The 25332-nt window shown below is 47.1% G+C and overlaps 1 protein-coding gene across 1 annotated transcript; it reads right to left on the bottom strand.

Annotated features, from left to right (window-relative positions):
- Positions 1–582: 582 nt before the first annotated feature.
- On the bottom strand, positions 583–1131 carry Rnase1 (ribonuclease A family member 1, pancreatic). The gene has a single exon (XM_035452219.1). It carries the CDS (start codon positions 1030–1032, stop codon positions 583–585), a length of 450 nt encoding a protein of 149 aa, XP_035308110.1. The 5' UTR covers positions 1033–1131.
- Positions 1132–25332: the final 24201 nt, after the last annotated feature.

Here is a 25332-nt window from a genome sequence, read left to right on the forward strand (position 1 = left end):
AAGAATGAATGACCAGTGAGTCAGAAGAGGCAGAGAATTCTAGTTTCAGTATATAGTTAAAGTTGCCAGTGGGGAAGGTCTGGACGAGGCGACTTGCCTGCTGTTCTTAGTCCATTGACAACTGCCTTAAAAGGACACCTCCTGAGGCGGGTGGTGGTGGCGCACACCTTTAATCCCAGCACTCAGGAGGCAGAGGCAGGCAGATCTCTGTGAGTTCCAGACCAGCCTGATCTACAAGAGCTAGTTCCAGGACAGCCTCCAAAGCCACAGAGAAACCCTGTTTCGAAAAAACCAAAACCAAAACAAAACAAAACAAAAAGGACACCTCCTGGCTGAGCCATTTATAATGAACAGAATTTTATTGGTTCTGAAATCAAGGAATTCTTGGGTTAAAGGGAAACTGTCTTGTTTCATTTGTTCCATCCAGGAGCACAGCACAGAAGAGGAAAGCATGTTTTGTCACTCGGAAGCCCTAACAGGGATTATTTCTTTCTGGGAAATAATGAAAGAGAAGAGAGGCAGGTATTGACATAATGAGATTGGGAGACAGGGACATCTCTCCGGTTTGGTTTAGATGGAGCCCTACACAGAAGCATCAAAGTGGACTGGCACGAAGGGGTTCCCCTCACAGGCCACAATGATGTGCTTCTGATGCTGGCTGGTCTGGTAGTCGCAATTGGGGTACTTGGCGTTGCCCTTCAGGCGGCAGTCAGTGATGTGCAGGGCAGAGTGGCTCTTGTAGCAGTTAGACTTCCCGTTCTTGCATTTGACATTTTCCTGGGAGCAGACAGCGTGGACGTCTGCCAGGGATTCGTGCACAAAGGTGTTTACAGGCTTGCACGACCCCTGTGTCATATTCCGGCGCTTCATCATTTGGTTGCAGTAGGTGGGGCTGCTGCTGGTGGCAACAGTAGAGTCCATGTGCTGTCGCTCGAACTTCATGGCAGCAGATTCCTTGCCCAGGGAAGACTGAACCCATCCAAGCAGCAGGGCAAGCAATGGAAACAGAATGAGGGACTTCTGCAGACTCATGGTGGCTTTGCTGCTAGGAGGAGCCTGACAGGGAAAGGGAGAGAAAAAAGGACACACCCTCAAAAGAGCTTCAGCACCCACCTCAGCCTCCCCAGCCCACTCCCCACCTCAGCCTCCCCAGCCCCCTCCTCACCTCAGCCTCCCCAGCCCACTCCCCACCTCAGCCTCCCCACTCCCCACCTCAGCCTCCCCACCCCCTCCTCACCTCAGCCTCCCCAGCCCCCTCCTCACCTCAGCCTCCCCAGCCCACTCCCCACCTCAGCCTCCCCAGCCCACTCCCCACCTCAGCCTCCCCAGCCCACTCCCCACCTCAGCCTCCCCAGCCCACTCCTCACCTCAGCCTCCCCAGCCCATTCCCTCCCACCTCAGCATCCCCAGGACAATTCTGTACTTTGGATAAGCCTGGAAGATTTCCCTCTGCTGAGAGAGCTTGCAAGTGCTGACAGTGTTTTGCTTCATTACTTACTAAAGAGAAGCCATTCTTTTTTTTTAGGTGGTGGGCTGTGTCACCTAAATTCTTGGAGGTATACTGAATACTGGAGTTTCTTTCATATAAAATACATTTGAAAAACAGAACACATTTGTAAACAGTGTTCAAATGGCTTATCAGAAAGTCATTTTGAATATGCCATGAGCTAGATTATGTTCCCTAGTCATTACTGACACCCAGGACTGTGGCTGATGATAGTCTCATTGTCTTACAATACAGGGGAACGTGGTCCAGTGCCTGACCCTGGTATTATAAAAGAACTGAGTTGTATTCTAAAGACACGTGCTCCCTTCCCCAACCTGGGCGCTCTGTCCTTCCCACCCCTCTAGTTAGTTCTTTATACCTCACTATGCCCCTGTCTTCACCCCTGCCTCCAGTCATTTGCCTGGCACAGCTTTTCTGAAGTTGCTCCATCAAGAGTGACTGGCCTTGACTCTCTCAGTTCCAGCTCTCAGTCAGAAATAGTCTCTGATGTCATCTCTAGGCTACTTACCTAAACTTTGAGTTTGAACTCCAGGGCAAATTGGATGCCAGTTTCTGCAGTCACAGTCCCTGTGGTGCGGAATTTATATGGATTACAAAGGGGTTGGCTTCCAAGAAAAATGGGTGGAGTAAATCTTAGTCAATTTTACCTGAATGATAGAAACAAGAACATTGTAAGCTTGCATGGGAAGTGCCTCAGGGCTGCCAAGGAAAGAGAGAAGAATATCATTTGAACCTCAGATGTTGATTTCCAAGGGACAGCAGAGCTGAGCGAGCAGGCACACACACACACAGCTCACATTCCTTCACAAAGCCCCGTGACCTAGGAGCTTGTTGTTTGCACCATTTACAACCTGGAGGTTTAAAAAGTCACAAAGCAATCCTGGGAATCACGGGAGAGGGAAGGAGCTCTCCCCCCTCCCCCAGTATTGAATAAAATTGATGGTAGCCAGAATTCCAGGCTCCCAACAGTGCCTTTCTTGGGGGAGGAAAGAGGGGATGAGAGGGCTGCCTGTCCTCAACTGGAAAGGTTCTGGTATTGATGGAGTTGTTAGGGCTGAAGTCTGGGTTGTGGCAGTCTTACCAAGCCACCCATCCTCAACAGATCAATTAAAGAGACAAATAATAGGGAAAAGCAGACAAAGGCAATGTATTCAATGTGGCGAATTGGGCAAAGGACCAAATAGAGTCCAGTGACCCCAAGTCCATCTTCAGGGTCCTGACACGAACTTCAGGCTTAAATGGAGTACAAAAGGTATTCATGAATAAGCAGTCCAGGTCAAAATGTGGCCCTTCCCATCATTGACCGGTCACTGTCTGGGCTCCAGTCTCTCCTGCAAGGTAGTCTGACAAGTTATCAGAGCTGTGAAATGTCTTTCCAGGAGACAGCTCTCCCTCTGGCTAGCACAAGGCCCCACCCAGCTGTTTCTTTCCCCAGCAAGAGACTACTGGGGGATTTATTTTTCTTATTGTTGTTGGCTTTCACACGTTCAGCTTTTTATTAAACATGTTAGCAAAAGAGGTGTAGTTAAAAAAAGCAAAGCCCATGCCACCACCACACTCCTCTTCTTCCTTCTTTGCTTCCTGCTTGGCCCCTTCCACTGTTGCTGCCCCTGCTTCCTTTCTTCTCAGCAGGGGCAGCAACAGTAGAAGGGGCCAAGCAGCCCCTGTGCTGCAGGTGAGGCTTTCTATGTTGACATTGGCCAGGGCCTTTGCAAACAAGCTGGGCCAGAATGGTTCAGCATTGACACCAGCTGCTTTAATGAGGGCATTCATCTTACCTTCCCACGTCCATCACCTCGTGCAGGATGAGAATGGATGCAAGCAATGGTGAAAACTGCCAGCATGGTGCTAGTCCCCAGAAGAAATTAGGGCCTCACCCCAAAGCTGCCTTAGAATCCTCGAAGCCAAACACCTTGGCAGAAGCTGAGGGAAACCTTGGAAAATTCTAATTTGTTTGGGTGTGTACCAGACAGTTTTATGTTGACTTGACACAGCTGAAAGTTATCTGAAAGGAGTAACCCTCAATTGAGAAATGCCTTCCTGATCTGGCTGAAGGGCATTTTCTGTTAGTGACCAATGGGGAGGGTCCAGCCCATTGTGAGTGGTGCCATCCCTGAGCTGGTGGTCCTGGATTCTATAAGAAAAGCAGGCTGAGCAAGCCATGTAAGCAGAACCCCTCCACGGTCTCTGAGTCAGCTCCTGTCTCCAGGTCCCCGCCTTACTTGAGTTCCTGACCTGACTTCCTGTGATGATGAACAGTGATGTGGAAGTGTAAGCTGAATAAACCCTTTCTTCCCTAACTTGCTTTCATCACAGTGTTTCATTGCAGCAATAGTAACCGGAACTGAAACAGCGTCCATTGTCTCAACAGTCTGGTAGCCGATAAGAGGGGTGCAACGGTCTTTCTGTAGAAAATCTTCCAGAATATAGGAGGTTTGGAAAAGAAAGGGGAGAGTGCCTGGTCATCGAGGACACCTCCAGGGTGAGCTCTGGCACTTCTGGCCACTTCCCACCATCTTCCACGCATGGTATGGAGTATTCAAGATAGGAACTGAACAGAACAGAACTAAGCTAACCAAAGCCACAAATTGTTTTGGAGAAAACATAATGAAATGGCTTAGGGGTAGTAGTCAGGTTATCCTGACAGCCCACCTCCTCTTCTAGGGAGCCCATATCCTGCCCTGTAAACAGGGCTTATTCTGGACTAGAGAGATGGCTCAGTGGTTAAGAGCATAGGCTGCTCTTCCAGAGGTCCTCAGTTCAATTCCCAGCAACTACATGGTGGCTCACAACCACCTGTAATTAGGTCTGGTGTCCTCTTCTGGTCTGTGGGAATACTATTCTGATCTTGAACTTCTGCTATGAGCTATCTACCACACCTCTTTTTATGTGGTGCTAGGGCTTTCAGCCCGGGCTTCATGTGTGCAAAGCAAGCATTTTTATCAACTATGTCCCCAGTCCCAGAAGAAAAAATTCCTCAATGAAGAAACTTATGTTTGTTTTTCATGTGTTGTTCAAATACAGTCAACATCCCTGGGATCTAGGAAGCTGCTGTGGAGATGGGGCAATGAAGACCTGATGTGGTGCAAACTTGGTTTTTGTGATCCAGTAGTTTACTGCCTGTGTAAGTCAAGGGATCACAAGACTAAAATGAAGTACACACGACTGAACTAGCAAAATAAATTTTTCAAATTAGAAAATTACAGGCCAGTACTCAGATCTGCCTGCCTTGAAATCCGCCAAGGTTCTCCTCACGCTTTATCATAACAGCTGGTTTTTCTCTAACCACTAGACATCCTTCTATAGCCTAGCTTGAACTCATTTCTGGATATATGGACTGCCTGTGATTTAACAATGATCTTTATTTATTTATTTGTGTGTATGCACACTCCAGAGGATCAACCTCCAAAGGTAATCAGAAGCCACTATAAAATAGTCGCATTTAGTCCCTGATTTGAAGAAACAAGGATGGACGTCTGCATGGCCCTGTACTTACATCCTCTTGGGGCTTAAAAGACAGCTGCTTAGATATCAAGGAGCATCAAGTGGGTATTCCTGAAAGAGTTCTAACCCACCAATTCACATAAGCTGCTCTGTCGTGCTCATCATTAGTTTGGACTAAAGGCACCTGAAAACCAGCAGGTAAAAAGACGCATTTGACCTTCCTCAGGAGAAGGAGGGAAATTACCCTGTGTTGGGGTAGAGGGAGAAATTCTTACAGAGTCTCAAGCTGAGGATAAGAAAAATCTACAAACCCAACCCTGTTAAGCCAGCTCTTATCTTCCCATCTCCTTTCCCATGAAGCTGCCCAAGTTCAAAGCCCTTTGTTTGGTTCTCACAGTGTCCCTGTCCTTGCACTGCCTGAGACCTATCGATTGATCTTTGTACGCACACTCCAGAGGATCAATCTCCGGAGATAATCAGAAGCCACTATAAAATAGCTACATTTAGTCCCTGATTTTGAAAAACAAGGATGGATAACAACTGCATGACCTTTCATTCACATCCCCTGTGCTCAAAAATAATCTGGTCCATAAACACCCAACTCAAGCTTTCTGCTGTGTAAAACTCACATTAGATAAATATACATGGGCTTGTCTGTCATTTGTTGCAGTAACTGAGAAACAAGAATGTTTCCTCCTCTGTGTTATGTAAATGTCTCCATGAAATTCAGATGGGCTGATAGGATATCACAAATCATCATTGGTGCAAACTAGCAAAGCATTTTTTCATCATAGAAAATCTGTATAGGAGGAAGATGACCAAGAACTCATCAACAGTCCTTTGGACACCTTTGACACCCCTCCAGCTATTGCCCTCCAGATAAGAATAAGTTTTAAGAGTGGTATGTTTATTTCATGATGATTTGTAGAATTCTCTTTCCAAAAAGCTACAACTTTTACAGCCCCTGAAAAGCTATTCAATTTTGTGCTTTTTACTTGAGCTATTCCAACGTTTAGAACAAGTGGTTGGACAAAGCACTTTAAGGGAACTATACGACCATAATTCTCATTCAAAAATTACACTGTCTTTATCATGCACAATTTCCTGGAAAAACAGAGATGTCTCGATTAAACTCAGCAAAGTTTGCAGGAACTCTTGAGCTCCTTTGTACAAAGACAGTCTCGTGTATGTGTGTGTGCGCGCACGCGCACGTATGTGTGTGTGTGTGTGTGTGTGTGTGTGTGTGTGTGTGTGTGTGTGAGTGTGTGTGTGATGCTTAGAGACAACATGTTATTCCCCCTTGGACCCACAGAATTAGATTTTTCACTTCTGATACTGGAATCTACCTTATTGCATGTAGACATATCAAAATACCACTTGTAATATACCCATCCTGTCACTAATAGTTAAGGCCACCTTTGCCATGACATCATTCTAAACATCCTCATCATGATGTTCAACCTGGGAGATCTTGTCTGGAAGAAAAATCAGAGAAAAACTACTCTTGAATGTTATTGGAATGAACTTTATCAGATGTATTGTGAACAAATGCATTGGTGAGTTCCCCAAGGAATCAATCCTTAGATTCATGTTTTACAACAAAGAAATGATTCAGAATTCCACACAGCTGGAAGGCCATGTATTTGGCATTGTTAATACTTCTTGTGGTACTCAGATAAAAACAAGCAAACAAGGACCAGAGGGATGGCTCAGAAATTAATAACACTGCCTGGTCCTCAAGAGGGCCAGGGTTCTATTCCCTATACCTCCATGGCAGCTCACAACCGCCCCACAAGATCCAACATCTTCTTCTGGCCTCTGAGGACACTGCATGCATGTGGTGTACAAACACACACATCCAGGCAAAACACCCAGACACATAAAAATAAATGAATAATAAACAAACCTTAAAGGAAGAGCTATTTGTCCAGGTAGAGGATTGCTTATCCACAGTCCTAGCCTTGGGAGGCAGGAGAAGAAGGCTTGCTAACTTGAGCTACATCATGAGTTTGAAGCCAACCATGGCAACATATAACATATAATTTGTCTCAAATTGAAAAAAAATCCATTTGTAACTCTAGTGCTGGTCATGATGGCCTGTGAGGCTGGGGCTTTTGATTCTGAAGCATCTCAGAGCAACTTGGTTTTTCTTGTTTGAGTCACAGTAGTCATTATCCAGAATCCAAATATTTCTGTGTAAACAGTCTTATGATTATAATGACACAACAGAAAGATGACGATCTTTCAATACAGTTCACGATGAAGATGAGCAAACAATTTCTGAGCAATGACACCAGGTGTCTAGAAGAGCAAAGGGAAGGAGGTGAGCTGGCATCTCCATCTTAGCATCCCTCTGCTCTGAGAACTAATTCACCACTTCCGTCCCTCACTGCCCTCAACAGTAACAGAATTTGGGGCAGATACAAGAGCTGATTCTCAGTTATGGTTAAGTGCCAATGAGTCTAAAGGCACATAGGGGTGTATAAGAAGCAAGGGAGGGCATTGCAGGGGTGTGAGGAGTGAGGGAGGGCATTGCAGGGGTGTGAGGAGTGAGGGAGTGCATTGCAGGGGTATAAGGAGTGAGGGAGTGCGTTGCAGGGGTGTGAGGAGTGAGGGAGGGCATTGCAGGGGTGTGAGGAGTGAGGGAGGGCATTGCAGGGGTGTGAGGAGTGAGGGAGTGCATTGCAGGGGTATGAGGAGTGAGGGAGTGCATTGCAGGGGTGTGGGGAGTGAGGGAGTGCATTGCAGGGGTGTGAGGAGTCAGGGAGGGCATTGCAGGGGTGTGAGGAGTGAGCGGTGCATTGCAGGGCTGTGGGAAGTGAGGGAGGGCATTGCAGGGGTGTGAGGAGTGAGGGAGGGCATTGCAGGGATGTGGGGAGTGAGGGAGGGCATTGCAGGGGTGTGAGGAGTGAGGGAGGGCATTGCAGGGGTGTGAGGAGTGAGGGAGGGCATTGCAGGGGTGTGGGGAGTGAGGGAGGGCATTGCAGGGGTGTGGGGAGTGAGGGAGGGCATTGCAGGGGTGTGAGAAGTGAGGGAGGGCATTGCAGGGGTGTGGGGAGTGAGGGAGGGCATTGCAGGGGTGTGGGGAGTGAGGGAGGGCATTGCAGGGCTGTGAGGAGTGAGGGAGGGCATTGCAGGGGTGTGAGGAGTGAGGGAGGGCATTGCAGGGGTGTGAGGAGGGAGGGAGGGCATTGCAGGGGTGTGGGGAGTGAGGGAGGGCATTGCAGGGGTGTGGGGAGTGAGGGAGGGCATTGCAGGGGTGTGGAGAGTGAGGAAGGGGATTGCAGGGGTGTGGGGAGTGAGGGGGGCATTGCAGGGGTGTGGGGAGTGAGGGAGGGCATTGCAGGGGTGTGGAGAGTGAGGGAAGGGCATTGCAGGGGTGTGGGGAGTGAGGGAGGGCATTGCAGGGGTGTGGGGAGTGAGGGAGGGCATTGCAGGGGTGTGGGGAGTGAGGGAGGGCATTGCAGGGGTGTGGGGAGTGAGGGAGGGCATTGCAGGGGTGTGGGGAGTGAGGGAGGGCATTGCAGGGGTGTGAGGAGTGAGGGAGGGCATTGCAGGGGTGTGAGGAGGGAGGGAGGGCATTGCAGGGGTGTGGGGAGTGAGGGAGGGCATTGCAGGGGTGTGGGGAGTGAGGGAGGGCATTGCAGGGGTGTGGAGAGTGAGGAAGGGGATTGCAGGGGTGTGGGGAGTGAGGGGGGCATTGCAGGGGTGTGGGGAGTGAGGGAGGGCATTGCAGGGGTGTGAGGAGTGAGGGAGGGCATTGCAGGGGTGTGGGGAGTGAGGGAGGGCATTGCAGGGGTGTGAGGAGTCAGGAAGGGCATTGCAGGGGTGTGGGGAGTGAGGCAGCAGCTCCAGCAAAGCCTGGCTTTCTCTTGAGGACTCAACTTCTCCTCTCTGAGCTTTGTCCCTTTCTCATCTCTCCGCAGTTGCACAGGTTTCTTGCCCTTCCTACGTCTTCCCCTCACCCCTTCTCTCTCTCCTCTCTCTCTCTCTTTTTAAAAACCCAGATGGTTTATAGCCCAGTCATCTTGAATATTCACCCTGACTCTCACTTCCAACAGTATAATAACATATACGTCCTATAATAACATGTACGTCCTATGAAAAGAGTTTGATTCACTGAGAAGAGTGCAGATGGGTCATTTTCTGTGAAAGAGAGAGAAGCATTTCTGTATCTCCAGAAGCTCTCTGAGGAGACTTGGTGACTCTGAGTGAGGCAGGAGGGACCAGGGGAACTGTATGCTTGTTGGTAGGTGAGAAGCAAGGAGATGGATCCAGGGGTCCCGAAAGAGGCAGACAGCCTACGTCAACATCATGGAGGTGATCATTCCTCTTGACTATTCCCGTTTTAAAAGGCTTCCCACTTCTCCCTGCCCTCTCCACCCCTTCATGGACTATGAGAAAAGGTTCAAAGGTCCAAACCCTTGACTGAGGTCAAGCAGGCACACTCTGCTTTCCAGGTGGTTTCCCTCACCTGCCTGTGAGTCCAGCAGGTGCAGACAACAGCCTGGTGTCCAGAACACACAGGACCTTATCTCCTGGCCCCAACTCACCCACCACTGACACCATCAGCTTTCTTCAGTCCCAAGGACAAGGTCACTCACCGTATGCTCTTTCCCACTTGTATCAGCCTTCATCTTCCTAAATGGAGCACACATTACCCAGCATGCCAGAAGAAGAAGGTGTGACTCTCTGACCAAACTGCCTTCCAACCTGGCCGTTCCCAGGTCTCTTTCACTTACTTTAGGGGAATTTTTACCATCTATGTCAACATTTCCCTCCAGAGCAGGTAGCAGGGATTCCACCCCAAAGCTGAGCTCATCGCCCCCCACCTTCCCACCCCACCCCCACCAGCCCAGGATATCTGTGTGAAAGAAACCATTGTTAAGAGAAAGCAGGGTGTGGGAGGGTGCTGGCAGCCTGAAAACCACCTTCTGGTTCTCCTGAGAAGCAATTAAATTCAGAATGCAAGAGTCACTAAGGTTGAGAACTCTGTGCAACAGAGCACAATTAGACCTTGGTGAAAGCTATGAGCTGGATCCAGGACAGTCCTGAAGAAGCAAACGTAGAGGGAGGGAAGCAGGGGAACTCTGGGCTAAGTGTTGAGGAGGGAAAAAGACAGCCATGCACCTAAAATTTCAGTAACAAAGACAGGAGACTTTGGGCAGGAAGGGGTTAAAAGGAGAAGCACTGATACTGGCACGGTGCACTTAAAAAGCATCAGGTTTCTGCATGTGACTGGATGGATGCTGATAACAAATGAAAAGGACAATTTAACCAGCGTAGAAATGTCTTGACTGCCCTTATGCAACAGCTGCAGCATGCCGAAGACAAACATTGACCTCTGAACTCAAGCGATGAAATGTCTTCTCACTGTGCCCAAGAAGAGGCTGGAGGCCAAGGCACGGGCCTGGCAGCAGAGCAGAAACCAGCCTTTCACAGCACTAGGAGCCTCCACCCTGGGATTGAAGAAAGCTAATGGTGTCAGTAGTCTGTGAGTTGGGGCCAGGAGATAAGGTCCTGTGTGTTCTGGACACCAGGCTGTTGTCTGCACCTGCTGGACTCACAGGCAGGTGAGGGAAACCACCTGGAAAGCAGAGTGTGCCTGCTTGACCTCAGTCAAGGGTTTGGACCTTTGAACCTTTTTTCTCATAGTCCATGAAGGAGTTGGAGAGGGCAGGGAGAAGTGGGAAGCCTTTTAAAATGGGAATAGTCAAGAGGAATGATCACCTCCATGATGTTGACGTAGGTTGTCTGCCTCTTTCGGGACCCCTGGATCCATCTCCTTGCTTCTCACCTGCCTACCAACAAGCATACAGTTCCCCTGGTCCCTCCTGCCTCACTCAGAGTCACCAAGTCTTTTGGAGATACAGAAATGCTTCTCTCTTTTACAGAAAATATACATGCAGGCAAAACTGAGAGAGAAGGGAAGAGAGAGAGAGAGAGAGAGAGAGAGAGAGAGAGAGAGGAGGGAGGGAGGAAAAGGAAGGAAGGAAGGAAGGAAGGAAGGAAGGAAGGAAGGAAGGAAGGAAGGAAGGAAGGAAGGAAGGAAGGCCTTAGGGAGACAACTTCTTCGAGCTTACTGCTTTCCCTCCAAGAGACTGCTCATGATGGTTCCATCAAGGAGGGCAGATTTGAGGACCATTGGCAAACCTTCAGTTACATACCTTCCACATCCTGCTTTCCTTGAGTTCACCACTAGGGCGATGACAGGAAACACAACAGTGCTTCTTTCTTACAAATGGAATGGAGGGCACTGTCAAGGAAAAAGCCATGATATCAGGGGGTTCACAGAGCTCGGCCTGTCTAGTTTGGAGGACAGGTCTCACAGCAACCCATGGTGGATCTTTCTATCAACCACTTCTATCTTGGCCTACTGTTGGACCTGTGTTGGCCTCATTTCCCTCCCTGTAGATGATTCTCATCTCTCCAGAAAAGTCAGTCCTTAACTGCTCTGTGATCTACTGCTTCTGTCTGAGTTGAATCTTGAAATCTCTCTCTCCTTCCCTGTTAGAAAATAGGTTTGAGCTGGGGTGGTGGTGGTACATGCTTTAAATGCCAGCACTTGGGAGGCAAAGTCAGGCAGATCTCTGTGAGTTCAAGGCCTGTTCTACAGAGGGAGTTCTAGGACAGGCTCCAAAGCTACACAGAGAACCCTGTCTCGATAAACAAACAAACAAACAAACAAACAAACAAAAAAGGCTATTTGGTCACAATAAATGAGACGACCACTCTAAATGAAGTTTCTGGATGGGCAGAACTTTACTCTTGCTGAGGGGGTGTACTCTGAACAGCGAGCACGCAGGCCAGGCAGGAAGTACACTTGGTTTTCATTCTAACCCAGGTGGTGACTGTTAGAATAAGATGCCAGCTGCAGTCTATCCTCGCATTAGCGAGTTTTAAAAGCATCATCTACACAGAGGAAATGAAGGGAAGAAGGGGAAGGAGCCTACTATTTTCATTGTCTAAGTGCTAAGACTGCAGCTGGGCCTTTGGGTAAACAAGGGCTTTGCTGGGGTTGAGGGGGGGGGCGACACAAGATATTTACTTTTTTTTTTTCAACTTCTTGTCATCGATACAAGTTTTATAGTGTTTGGTAGAAAAGACTAATGGACTTTTCTTTCACAACCCCTCCTTCTACCCCTCCTTCCTTCCCTCTGTCTTATCTTCTTCCTGTGCTTATTTCTAATCCCCCACAGAGGAAAAGCAGAACTCAGCAGGGCTGAGCAGAAGAGGGTATCCCACATAGACCAGGCAGGCTCACACACACAGTCTTTGTCAGAGGGCCTTGTAGTGGCGTGGTCAAGTCACATGTTCTCTCTGTGCCTGAGTATTGTCTTCTGCAAGCAAATGTGCCACCCTTAAACTACCCCATGCTAGTCTGTCTCTGGAGACAAACCGAACAAAGGATCTCTAAGATCACTCTCAAACATTGTTTTAAAAGAAGATGTTTTGGCTCACTTTTCCGTTAGGTTTGGAGTTTTCTGTTTTGTTTTGTGTCTGATGCCTGATGTATATTTAGGTGAGTCTCTATACACTCCCAGACCCAATGTTTTCTTCTACAGCTCTTCCACTCAGTCACAGTGTTGTACCCCAGTGGTAGCAGTCTCTCCATAAGAGCCTGAAGTAATGAGACAAAGGAAGAAAGCAAACTGTGAGAGGGAAGTAAATACCAGATAAAAACTGGATAGTAAGGGCTCTTGGCATTGTTGGGAGCAGAGGAAATCCTAAGTGAATATCTGTTTACTAAACTGAGCCTTAGACCTAAGGAAATAGTGGAACCATTGGTCTTTACTAAAAACCACTGTATTCAGAAATTATTAGCCATAGCTTCCTCCTCCAAGATGACTGCTCCCCTGCAGAGAGCTCCAACCCAGATTGGATGACCAGCCCCCTCCTTCAGCTGTGTACGATAAATGACTGTGTTTCCAGGTTGTTGCTGGTACGGCTCTGTCAGTGTGTACTACCCACTTTATACCAGCTTTGACGTGCATGTGTCTGTGTGCCTGTTCTTTCTTCATTCCCTCACGGCCCCAGTCTGGTTTCCAGGACCAAACTGTGCAAGCCAAAGCAGGACATACATGTCTGTGAGGGAGCTTCTATATTGGGTTGAGGTAAGAATACTCATCTCCTCACCAGAGTGGTAGCATCCCATGGGATGGGGTCCTGGACTGCATAAAAAGGAGGAAACCAAGGGAGGCCACCAGCATCTCTGTTTCCTGATTGTGGATGCAATGTGACTAGCTGCCTCAAGCCCCTGCCATCAGACAGGCCCAGATGAGTCCCGATAATTTTGTGTGTGTTAGTATATTAGTTACTCATAGGAGTAGAGGGGGGAACAGATAACACCAGTGATTAGTATTGCATTGGCAGAGGAAAAAGTAGAGGAGGGAGATGACAATAGAAGGGGATATGGATGAGATAAAAAGAAGAGAGTGATAAAAGAGATTGGGCTAAAGGCAGAACAAAAAGAAAGAGGAAAAGAAATGCAATTAGATAGCCCAGAACAATCCCATCTCTCAGGGGACTGAGACACAGACACTCTGAAAATCAGAGAAGCTGTGTTCTTTGGGACAGAAAATAAAAAAGGAAAGAATAAGGAAAAAGAGAAGGGAGAAGGTGTGGACAAGAACAGAGCTGTATAGGTGTCCTGCTAAGCTGACATTGTTAGTACAGGACAGAAAGTAAAAGGAGAAAGGAGAAAGTGCTGGGTGGAGTACAGAGTGGTGCATGGGGTAGAGAGTGGTGGATGGGGTGCAGAGTGGTAGTTGGGGTGCAGAATGCTGAGTGGGTACAGAAAATACAAATGCTATTGGGGCTAGATGTCTGGAGTCTCTTGAAGCTCCCTCCTGGGTTCTTAGCTATCTGTCTGTTCTCTTGAGAGATCTAATCACCAATGATCATCACACTCTAGACAGTGCTTTCTGTAGACCATTGTTGAGTGTTAAGTCTGCGCTATGGCAGTGCCATGTGAGGTGTGTCCTCTCATCCCAGGTCAGTTGTACCACAGGCCCCAAACCCTGTGCAGTCTCTCCAGACATCTAGTGAGCCACTTTTCACTGGTGTTTAAGTTCCCCTTTGGACTCTAGCTGACTTCTTCATGCGACTGCTCACTGTATTGTTGACACAAAGGCTCTTTTTCACAGCCCTGAGAGTTCTGTTGGCAAGGCTTCAGTGTCTGACACTGTGACACTTGTCCTGAGTTCCCCAAGAGTGCTGTCTGTGGAGAAGCTGAGGTCACACCTAACCCCAGTTCAACAGGAGACTTTTAAAATGGTTTTCCACAAGAGCTCCAGTGTTGTGGAATAGAATATTTGTTTAATTATGTAAAGGTATGTTGCTTTTGTTTATGCTGCTGTGTTTATATATGTAAAGATGTGTTGCTGTTTCACCTTGCCTGTCTAAGTCACCTAAAAGCTGAATGTCTAATAGCTAGGCAGAGGGGGGAAAGGGAGGGCTGGTGGGCAGAGAGAAAGGAGCCAGTCAGCTGGGGAAGGTGGGGAAGGGAGCCAGACAGGGCTCAAGCAGCCAAACAGGGGGGAAGCAGGACAGCAGGATGGACAGTATGTAGGTGAATGAGCCTTGGGGCAGCAACACAGTAATAGAAATGGGTTCATTTAAGTTTAAAAAGCTAGCTAGAAACAAGCCTAAGGTAAGGCTGAGCATCCATAAATAATAATGTCTCTGTGTCATGGTTTGGGAGCTGGCAGTCCAAGAAAGCCTGCTCCACTCAATCAACTATGTGCTGACCAGAGGGGATTTTTCCCGACCCCTTTCCTTTTTCTGCCTGTACTGCCACCCCATCCCTCTATCTCCTGTCCGCTTCTCTGCCATGTAGAATGCTCACGTCTCAAAGTTCAGTTCAGATTTTCCAGCCTGTCTTAAGCTATGGCTCCCACAGTCTTGGGGCGTCCCCTTTCTGGGAGCAGGGAGCTCCTCACATTGAGCCAGTCCTTCTGCAATGGACTCTGTACTTCCTCTTCTGCTTTGCAGATTTCTCTGCATTGCTTGGCTATTACAACAAGAGATACTGAGGCTTCAACAACCTACCTGATAGCTGTTACCCAACATCCCCTGGCTTATTCCCTAGAGGTTGTCCTCCATCATCGCCCCTCTTAAATTTCCTGATTTTGATGGCTAATGGTCACCAAAGAGAATGACTTTTTTTGTGTTAAATATAATACATAGTAGTAGTGCATAGGAGGACATTGTGTCTGCAATTTGGTTTCTACCTTTATTGTCCCAATAAAATGAAAACTCTTAGTAGTTACAATGTGTATATAAGTTTAGAACTTTTTGCAAACATAGAAAATTTTTATTTATAAATATCTCAATTGAGGAGTGTAAATGGAGGACTATTTTTCCTTTGAGACAGGCTTTCATGAAGCCCCAGCAGGTCTTAAACTCATTGTGAAGGTGAGGTAACCTTGAATTTCTGATCATCCAGGCTCCACATCCCAACTGTTAAGATGACAGGCACTGCCACCATGCTCCACTTGGGTAGAGGATGTCTAAGAAGACCCATATCTAGTTTCCACAGGAATGAGAATGCTAGCAGGAAAGTCTAGTACAAAGGGGCTGAGATGATCTTGATGCCCATAAAGACAACTGTGTGATTGATACCTGGGTGCTTTGCCTATCAGAGGCCATAGTAAATAAACACAAAAGAGAATCATGGAAGTGTGGGAGCAACACACCAAACCCAGGGTAAGCACTAACACTAACTTTTGTTTTGTTCCTGTTTGTTTGAGACAGAGTCTCATTCTGTAGACCAGGTGGCCTGCAACTCAGAGAGATCTCCTGTCCTGCCTCCTGAGTTCTGGGGTTAAAGGTGTGTGCTTCCATCCCAGCACAACACTGACTATTTAGACATGAAATGAAAATGATAATAAACCGTAGTCAGTACAGACTCTGTGCCAATCATACTGGATTAAGCCTGTTTCCTGCATGACAGGGAGAAATTAGGAAAAATAGGGAATATTTTTCATCCCTACTTGAGCAAAGCAGTTGACAAAAATCCTTCAATGCATTACTGCTTCCCTTGCTAATTAACCTGGATCTTGGACTGGAGATGTAACCCAGGCGGTAGAGCGCTTGCGGAGCATGCGCAGACCCTGTGTTCAATCCCAGAACAACATGAATTGAGCGGGGTGGCACATGCCTGTAATCAAAGTATTGGGAGGTAAAGCCAGGGGATCAAAAGTTCAAGTTATCCTCTGATGCAAAGAAATTTCAAGGCCAGCTTGGGCTACATGAGAGACCCTGTCTAAAAAAAATTCAGTCGGGTTTCTAAGACTACTCCATTGGAAGGACCTGGGATGCCTCCTCCTGTTCTGCCGATTGTTTGTTGAGGAGGATCTGGATCCCCAGTGTTCAGAACTGGCTGAGATATTGGTGTCAGAGTTCAGTCTAAAATTGCTGTAGTCGTCAAGCTGTAAATTCTACCAGGAGGCTTAAAAACAAACAAACAAACAAAACAAAACAAAACAAAACAAAACAAAAAACAAGATCCATGCAAGAGTAACAAGATTTCACCAACCAACGGCCCCAGACAGGGCAAGACTCCGAAAAGCCATGATGACGTATACCCCAAAAGAGCCATTATTGTGTAGCTTGCTTCTGGAGATGAGACTATTGGTTAAATATTATTTTAAAACCATTTTGAATCTGTTCTGATATGCTGATCCCAAAGCAGCATCTCCCTTGGAGCATCAAGCAGATTCCCCCTTGGGCTGCGTGTCTAATGCCCTTGTGTTTTGAAAAGCAATTGCTACCAAAGAAATTGTCATTTTATGTCAGTTATAGCCTTTGCCAAGGTATCTGGCCTCTTGGTCAATGGGATAGATGTAGGAGACTACTGAGGAGATACAGCATCAGTGGTGATTCCAAGGCTAACTTTGAAGGGAACTAGATGGACAGCCCTTTGGTCCTGTGTTTGAGAAGCTCTAGGGGGAGTCCTGGAAACAGGGGTGCAAGGGAAACAGGCAGCAGGGACATCCTTTTAACCTTAATATGCACATGTTGCTCAATAAGCGTCTTCCCCAAAACAGACAATGCCATTGGAGGTCACTTGATTTAAAACCTGCTCCCCACTGGGCACACACCCTTAATCCCAGCACTCTGGAGGCAGAGGCAGGTGGATCTCTAAATTCAAGGCCAGCCTGGTCCACAGCGTGAGTTCCAGGCCAGAGCAGGAAGCAAACAAGCAAACAAACTGCTTGATGATAACTGGAGGAGTGACATCATCTCCCCTTGAATTTCTGCATCAAGAGGAAAGATTTCTGAAACTGAAGGTAAGGCTTGGGTCAGAGGCTGAGCATCTATAAGCAGATAGGTTTTCCTACTCTGACATAAAGGAGACCCAAACTTCACTGGGTGAGATTTGGGGGTCAGGAGTTGCAGTAGCCAGCCTACTCCTCAGGTGTCCTCAGTCCTGTAATGTGGTCATGACACCAGGGGTTTGACCCCTTTATCTGCTTTGCTCTGCTCCTCTCAGCCTTCCTCCAGGTGGCAGCTGTTGGACACCAATAAGGCAGTGTTCAAAAGCTGTGTCTGCTGCCTCAGAAGAGTTTGCCTTCAGGGAAAGAGGAGTCCACATTAGTACATGTCCTGAAGGCCTTGGCTAGCTTGTTGACAAGGGACAGTTTTCACCTCTTTCCTCAATGTTGTTTTTTTGTTTTTGTTTTTGTTTTTTTTATCACAGTTGATGGTTTTTAAATACATATCTTACTAATACAAGAAGCCCCTCTGTCACCATGGCATATCCCTGTTAAGTTGTTGTATCCCTGAGCAATGGTTCCTGATCTGGATGAGTCTATACTCTGGGCAGAAGGCCAGTGGGATTTTAAGCAAGTGATTCATTAGCACGTCTCCTAGCTTCCTTGAAGACCCTCTTCTTCTCTTTAGGAACACAAGCAAAAATAGGTCCTTCTAGCTCTTGGCTGAACTGCCATCATCCATCTCATATTGGCTGGTGTTGTTGTCAAAACAGCCAGATACTAGCATTTTTGTTTTTGTTTGTTTGCTTGCTTTTCAAGGTTTCTCTGTGTAGCCTTGGCTGTCCTGGAACTTTCTCTGTAGACCAGGCTGGCCTTGAGTTTAGAGATTTACCTGCCTCTGCTTCCTGAGTGCTGGACTAGAGGCATGTACCAACACATCCTATCACTTATTTTTCTTAGATTATCAGGATCAAATTTATTTCAGTCCTAGTAGGGAGTCCACAGGAATTGAAAAGAATCCTAAAGGAAGAGACAAGAGAGGGAGAGCCCCCCCCCCCCCAGTGGGAGGAAGCATCTCTGTAGCCTCTGTCCAGAGCTCTCAAGAGCACCTGATGAGGTATTCCTCCAGCTCAGCTGTCCCTGGAGAGCCAAGCACAAGACTGCCCCAGGGTTAGACACACTGGTTTAAACACCCAACACTTCTAGGCTTACTCATTCCAAGCCAGGGTTTAAAACTATTGTCATCGTTGTCTCTCCAGGGACCATGCACCACTATAACTTCCCCAGGTCTAGGAAGCAAGTGCTATGGGTACATCTGAGGCTACTTCTTCCTCCTCCTTGGGAGAACAATGTATGCCTACGGCTTTCATCCTAACATTTATCACAGGGTTAAGGGTTAAATGTTTTCCCCTTGGGGACAGAAAACTGAAGTACCCAAGTTCAAGACTGAGTATTGGGTGCTAATGAGTACCTAACCAGCGGTACCTCTCCTTAGCCTTGAGTGCTGACTCGGTTAGACATTGGGTATTCAAGAGTAGGCGAAACCATTCATTCAGGAACTTCAAAGTCCAGTGAGGGGACAAAACAGAAAGCAAGAGATCAGATGTGACCTGACATGAGGAGCCTGTCACCATATTGGGATTAAGAACGATTTTCTAGCGCAAGTGCCAGCTGAGTGGAAGCCTAAGAGACGAGTGAGTGCTAAATAAATAAAATCAAGAGAAAGCTTTCCAAGCAAATGGGTAGCAGTTCACTTTTTCAGTGACCCATCAGAGAGAGCAGGTGCAGCTCACCAGGCCAGGGAGCCCAGATGACCATGTGACCTGAGTAGATGACTAATGGAGTCAGGGGAGAGAAGCAGAGACCAAGTCAAGGAGAAGGGATAAACTTGAGTTTAATCTTGAGGATTAAAAGTTTTTAGTTACAGTGTCATTTTTTGTTGTTGTTGTTGTTGTTGTTTTAAAAAAGATCACTTGGCCAATGAGGCAAGGAATGGAGTAAGTGTGGGTTAGCCTGAGGGCAGGGGAATTATAGGAGATGCAATTGTAGTAAGAAATCTGGGAGGAATGATGGCAGTGTGAAATACAAAGTGGACATGAAAAGCCGCAGAAAGCCAAAGATGTGGAAGAAGCCAAGACTTTAGAACTTGCTGGGACCGGTTCAGGGCAGCAAAGGGGAGGAGTCAAGTGAGGCAGAGGGTTATACTCTTACGCAGCAACATTGCTTCATTTAGTACTCTCTAAGCCTGAGATGGATTCGAGGTAGTGTGTGCTGGACAGATAAACAGATTCAGAAAAGATAAGTAACTCATCATAGCTCATGCTAGAAAGTAATGTATTTGATATTCAACCCAGGTCATCTAAACAGAGTAGACCAGTCACTTATCTTCACGTCAGTATAAGGTATGAAAATATATAAAATAGTAGAAAATATATAAAAAAATACAATTTAAGATATCAAAGCCAGATGTGGTGGTACACGCCTTTAATCCCAGCACTCCAGAGGTAGAGTTGGGCAATCTCTGTGAGTTCGGACACCAGCCTGATCTACATAGAAAGTTCCAGGAAATATAGCAAATCTTACTTAAAATTATAACACTTATTTTCTAAGTTTTTAATCTGTGCATAGTCTGTTCATACATGTCCAAACATGACGTCTGAATCACAGGACAAAGGAAAGGAGAATAGTAGAGTGGTTTCTAGGAGCCCCTGTGTCCTTAATGTGATGTCCACAGCAGAGGAAGAGGAGAAGTCTTTGAGCCACACAGAGAACACAGGTGCATACACTGCATAATGAGAAACACGTTCCTAGGAAACACTCTAGGGGCTCGAGAGGCAGCTCAAAGCAGAACCAAGAGCCTGGTGTTTCCGCCTTCATTTTGTACTTCTCGTTTCACTGGGTCACCACTCTCCTCTGCAAATACGAATGCTATAGTGCCTGTCTACAAAGTGAAATAGCAAACTACCTCCTTCCCCTTTCTGGCGGGAGTCATTCTCTCCAATCTGCAGCCACTTCAGAACAGCAAAGCCTCCTCTCTGCAGAAGGGCTTGACCTGCAGTGGAGAGTCTGTGCCCTGGAGCTGGCTACTCATCTTTTGGGAACCGGATTGCTCCCTTTAAATGATAACAGCATGAGCAACTTCTTTGGGCCACCATGAAGGACCAAAGATGCTTGATTATTTATACTTCTTGTCCCCTACTCTGATTCTCCCTCTGTTTAAAACTGAAGCTCATATTAATGCCCAGAAGACAGACTTGAGGTCATGGGACCCTTTATTCATTCCTTTACCCTATGTGCTCAAAATTTTCTCCCTTTTTCACCATTACTTACCACTTTAATTGGCTCACTGGGGGCAGGTAGCCAACCTATTCTGTTGGGACTCCAAAAGGTAGATCTCTTGCCCAGTAACAAGTGACTGGGGTCAGCTCCATGATTAACACCTTTGCCATACAAATGTGAAGACCACTACTCAGATCCCGGGCACCTACATACACACCGGGCAGTACTGCAATCCCAAAACCTCTGTTATGTCTAGAAGAAAAAAAATTCATATAGTACTCCACCTCCCTACCTCCAGCTCTTACATTCTGTCTTTCCTTCTCCCACGCTGTTTCCAGAGCCTTGAAAAGAGTGAGCTGTCCGTGAGCTTTTTTTTTTTTTTTTCTTTTTTTTTTCTGAGCACCGGGTAACCATGTTACCTCAGCAGTCACTTTGCTTCTGAGTCATTCCAACAGCAAACTCCATCCAATTAAGTTTTTCTCCCTATCTAAGGCAGGCAGCAACAGTATTAGCAGCAGTGATCTGTGTGCATGAGTGCAGATGCTAGGAAGGTAACTTCACAAGCCGATCACATCCACAGAACAAGACAGTAGCCGTTGTTTACCTGGTGGGTCCTTATGAGCCTCCTAGCCAGAGGTTTTCCTCCTGGCTTACAACACCAGGTATATAGGAATTCTCTCCTATGGAGTGGACCCGAAGTCCAATTATAAAGTTATTGGCTGTTCCCAGAAACACGACTCTTCACAGCACCGTTAAAGGGGAGAAAAAGACTCATACAACCAGCCAGTGCTGCCTGCTGCAGGCAACAAGGAGAAAACAGCCTGTCAGGCACAGCCAGGACGCTATTATGATGAGCAAATACATGGTGGGTTATGGGACAGAGAGAGAGACAGACTGCTTCATGCCCTGTGGAGACTAGCATGTCTGAAGAGGTTAAGGCGGTGAAGAGCAGGATGAGATGAGCGGCCTGCTTCCCACCCAAGGCCATGGTGATGTCGGGGCCTGAGCTGCTGTCAAGGCCCAAATCTCTGTTCATGGCCCTGATGCAGCTGTGTGGCCTGTATTGATGTCAGTGGAGAGCATAAGGCTGCACAGAGTTGGCACCACTCCTCACTGGCTGCAGGACTCTGGAGAGCGCGTCCTACATACACTTCACCTAGGCAGCACAAAAGAGCTGGGGAGCTGGGCCTGAGGGCATGAGAGTGGGGGGAGCTGGTCCCGCCAGCATGAGGGAAACATGCCCTACCCTCCTGGCCCCTAGCCACCTGCAGCAAGTGCTGACCCAGCGGCAACACTTGGGGGAGTGGGCCCTGCACCTCGCCTAGGTGGCACAGGAGAGCTAGTCCTGCCCCTCACCTGCCGCAGCACCTTGCCAGAGCAGCACAGTAGAGCTGACCCTGATGGTGTAAGCATGGGTGAGCCAGCCACGCCCCTTACTCCTTGCTGCATAGGGTGAGCTAGCCTGAGGCAGTGCCTGGAGAGCTCACCCTGGTGGTGAGGATGGGTGAGAGCTGACAGGCTGACCAACTCTGCAACCACCCAGGCCTAGAACCAGGGTTATGAGTTCATCCACCCCATCTATAGTCTGCTGGAGCATGTGAAATGGCAGGTCCTACAGATCCAAACCTGTAGCATCTCCACGACACAGGACGACAACAGGATATCCAAGAGTCCCAGTATCAATAGTAGAGCAGAAACCAGAAGTCTCAAAACAGACCAATGAATCTTTACAATGAACACTTGCAAGTAAAGCTGTATGGTCTGAAAGTGTACTGTGTGACTCATTGTGTCACACTGTAGCTTCAACGGTGAGTTTGTTCTTTTTCTTTCTTTTCTTTTCTTTTCTTTTTTTTTTCTCTTAAATTTTATTTTATTTTGTGGCAGAGATTCTAAGGGCAGAGGGCAACAGATACAAAAGGATGGGGAGATGAACAAGATCAGGATGCATGATGTAAAAGCCACAAGGAATAAGTAAAAAGTTATTTCTTAAAACAGTTATTGGCTGTTCCCATAACAGTCCCTGCCACTATTGCACCGGCTGGCACATCTTACCTGCTATGTTCTGCTGTGACACACAGGGTCCACAGCCAAGTAGGACTACTGGCAGCAATTCTCCTACAGCAGGCTGCGTAGACAGCATCTCTGGCACTGTGAATAGCCAGGAAGGAAGGAACTTTTAGTTCAGTCCCATTTTTTTCTTTCTCCATGTCCTATAACCAAAGCATACGGCATCTTCAGCAATCAGATCTTACCATCTAGTTCTGGCATACAACCAAGGGCAGAGGCAATAGCTTTTATCGTTTGAGGGTTATCTGGGACATCTCTGGCCAACAATTAATAAGGAGTTAACGCACCCCTAGCACTGAGATCATCAGTTAAAAACGATATGACCTTTTGGCATTTTTTTTTTTTTTTGCCTATACTGGATGCCTTTGTTTAAACTCGGTTGTTTTTACTACTATTTTTAGATGTCTTTCCAAATATATGACACTCAGAAGTTAGCATTAAATCACCCATGTAATGAAACCTTTTAATAGAAAGTAGATAAAATCTCAGAAAGTCCACTGTCATCTCTTCCAGGCCAGTGTCAGCTGATCTCAGGAGTCTGGTCCTATAGCATGTATTACCTACAAAGTATTATATGCCAAACTAGAAGTGGGAAGTTTAAAGGCTCCAGAAAATGCTACCCTCCCACTGTGATCAGTGCATGCTGATCTCACATGTTACATTAGCATACCCTAGCAGTGGCGGGTAACGTTACTGTATGTTAATGAGAATGAAAAGTGCTGGGTGTAGTGGTGCATGTCTGTAATCCCAGCCCTTGGAAAACAGGAGCAGGAGGATGTCACATTTCTGACCAGCCTGAGCCTCATAGCAAGACCTGCCACAAAAACAAAATAAAGGCTGTCCCACGAAATCAGCACATCTTGCCTTGTGATCAAGCCTTGGCTCTCTTTGGTGTTCACTAAAGTAAGTGGAAAGCATGTCTACAGACTTATATCTGCGTAGGACCTGCACGTAAATCTTTTGCAGCCGTGTATATGAGTGATCAAATTGCCCACGCAAGCACTCTAAGGGGGGAAGAGTTGTTTTGCTCATGATTTCAGAGATTCTGTTCACAGTCTTTGTTGGTTCTTGGCCCACAGTCAGTAGAGGACGGTGGTAGGAGCAGGTAGATGAGGTAACTATGGCTTCATGATCAACAGTGAAAGACCCCCGGAGGCTCAGGCCCCCAGGATCTCGGTCCAGGACCGTGGCCACCACAATCACCATGCGGAGGCAAAAGCTTGATGCAAACAGCAAGAGGCTTTATTGCAGTTGTTTAATGAGTTAACCCCATGTTAGCTCGGGCCTTTCATCCATCCACCATGGCAGATGGCTGGGAAAGATGCTGCAAAGCCACGGCATAGAGATCTTATAGGGCAGTGTAAGGGGAGTGTCTAGGGGTACACACAGGCTCAGGATTGGTGTGCCTCCAGGCTTAAGGACTTGCCCTGTGTTGATTGGTCAACTGGTTGTTATGGCTCATAGACCCTCCCAGGGGGATTGCTATGCTCTGTGCGTCATTGCTGTGCGCTTGTCCGTAAAGCACACCCAGAGCCGTAAAGCATAGCACTACCAGCTAACTTCTGATTGGTTCCTTGCCACGAGGCAGGCATCTGACCTCCTAGTGACCAAGGCAAGGTCAGGCAAGCACATGTTACTGTCATGGCTGACGAAATGGGCAGGCATCTGACCTCCTAGTGACCAAGGCAAGGTCAGGCAAGCACGTGCTAGGCTGTTATGGCTGATGAAATGGGGAGCTGGTCCCTTCAATAGGAAGCAGATCACACCAGAAGGGACCCAGAAAGCTATAGCCCCCAAGGACACAACCTCAGTAGGAATGCTCCATCTCCTCCTTTTCTCCACCAGATTATGAATCCATCAAGGGGTTAATCCATGCAGTCAGCCAGAGCCTCAGTACCTAAGAGTCTCTAGAAATGCCCTCACAGACAGCCTAGATGTATCTTTTTCTAATCTCTAAGGTATTCCTCAGTCTTATTAAGTTGACAATCAAGATTAGTCATCACAAACTACTTTATTTGTAACTGTCAACGTTTGCAAAGAAATTGAGACAGTCTGAAGAAATCAGCTATGGAAGATCAGTCATCGGGTTATAGAAAGCACAGAGACATCTCAGGCACACATCACTGAGTGAGGAAAGCTCATCTGAGAAAGCAAACTGCCATATGATTCCAACTCAGTGACATTCTGGGAAAAGCCAAAACTAGAGTGATCTTAAATACATTAGTGGTTGTCGGCTACTTTGTGGAGAAGTGAGGAAACAAAGGGGAGGATTTCTAAAGCCGTTAGATGATTTCAAACAATGCAAAACTTAACAGCATCGCACATTTACCAAAATCACATGGGACATCAAGAGTGAGCCCTGCCATAAAGGGCAAAGGCAACAAAGGCTCTTCCGTTGTAATAAACACCCAACTCTGGTAGGGCGTGTTGATAATGGGGAAGGCTGTATTTGCACTTTCTTCTGAGTTTATCTCTGAATCTAAAACTGCTGTTTAAAAAATAAAGGCCCAGGAATCTGCATGAGACCAAACTAGACTCTCTTAATATAAGTGACAATGGTGCAGCTGGGACAATTTATGAGGCCATTGGCAGTGGGTCCAAGATCTAACACTAATGCATGAACTGACTTAGTGGAGCCCATTCTATATGGAGAGATACCTTGCCCAGACTACACACAGCAGTATGGGGTGGAGAGGTGCCTTGGTCCTGCCTCAACGAGATGATGGGACAGACTTAGTAGACTTCCTAGGTGAGGCCTTACCCTCTCTGTGGAGCAGGTGAGAGGTGGGGGAATTGGGGGGGGGAGCGGGAGAAGAT

The sequence above is a fragment of the Cricetulus griseus genome (assembly GCF_003668045.3).
Source record: "Cricetulus griseus strain 17A/GY chromosome 1 unlocalized genomic scaffold, alternate assembly CriGri-PICRH-1.0 chr1_1, whole genome shotgun sequence".
NCBI classification, from domain to species: domain Eukaryota; kingdom Metazoa; phylum Chordata; class Mammalia; order Rodentia; family Cricetidae; genus Cricetulus; species Cricetulus griseus.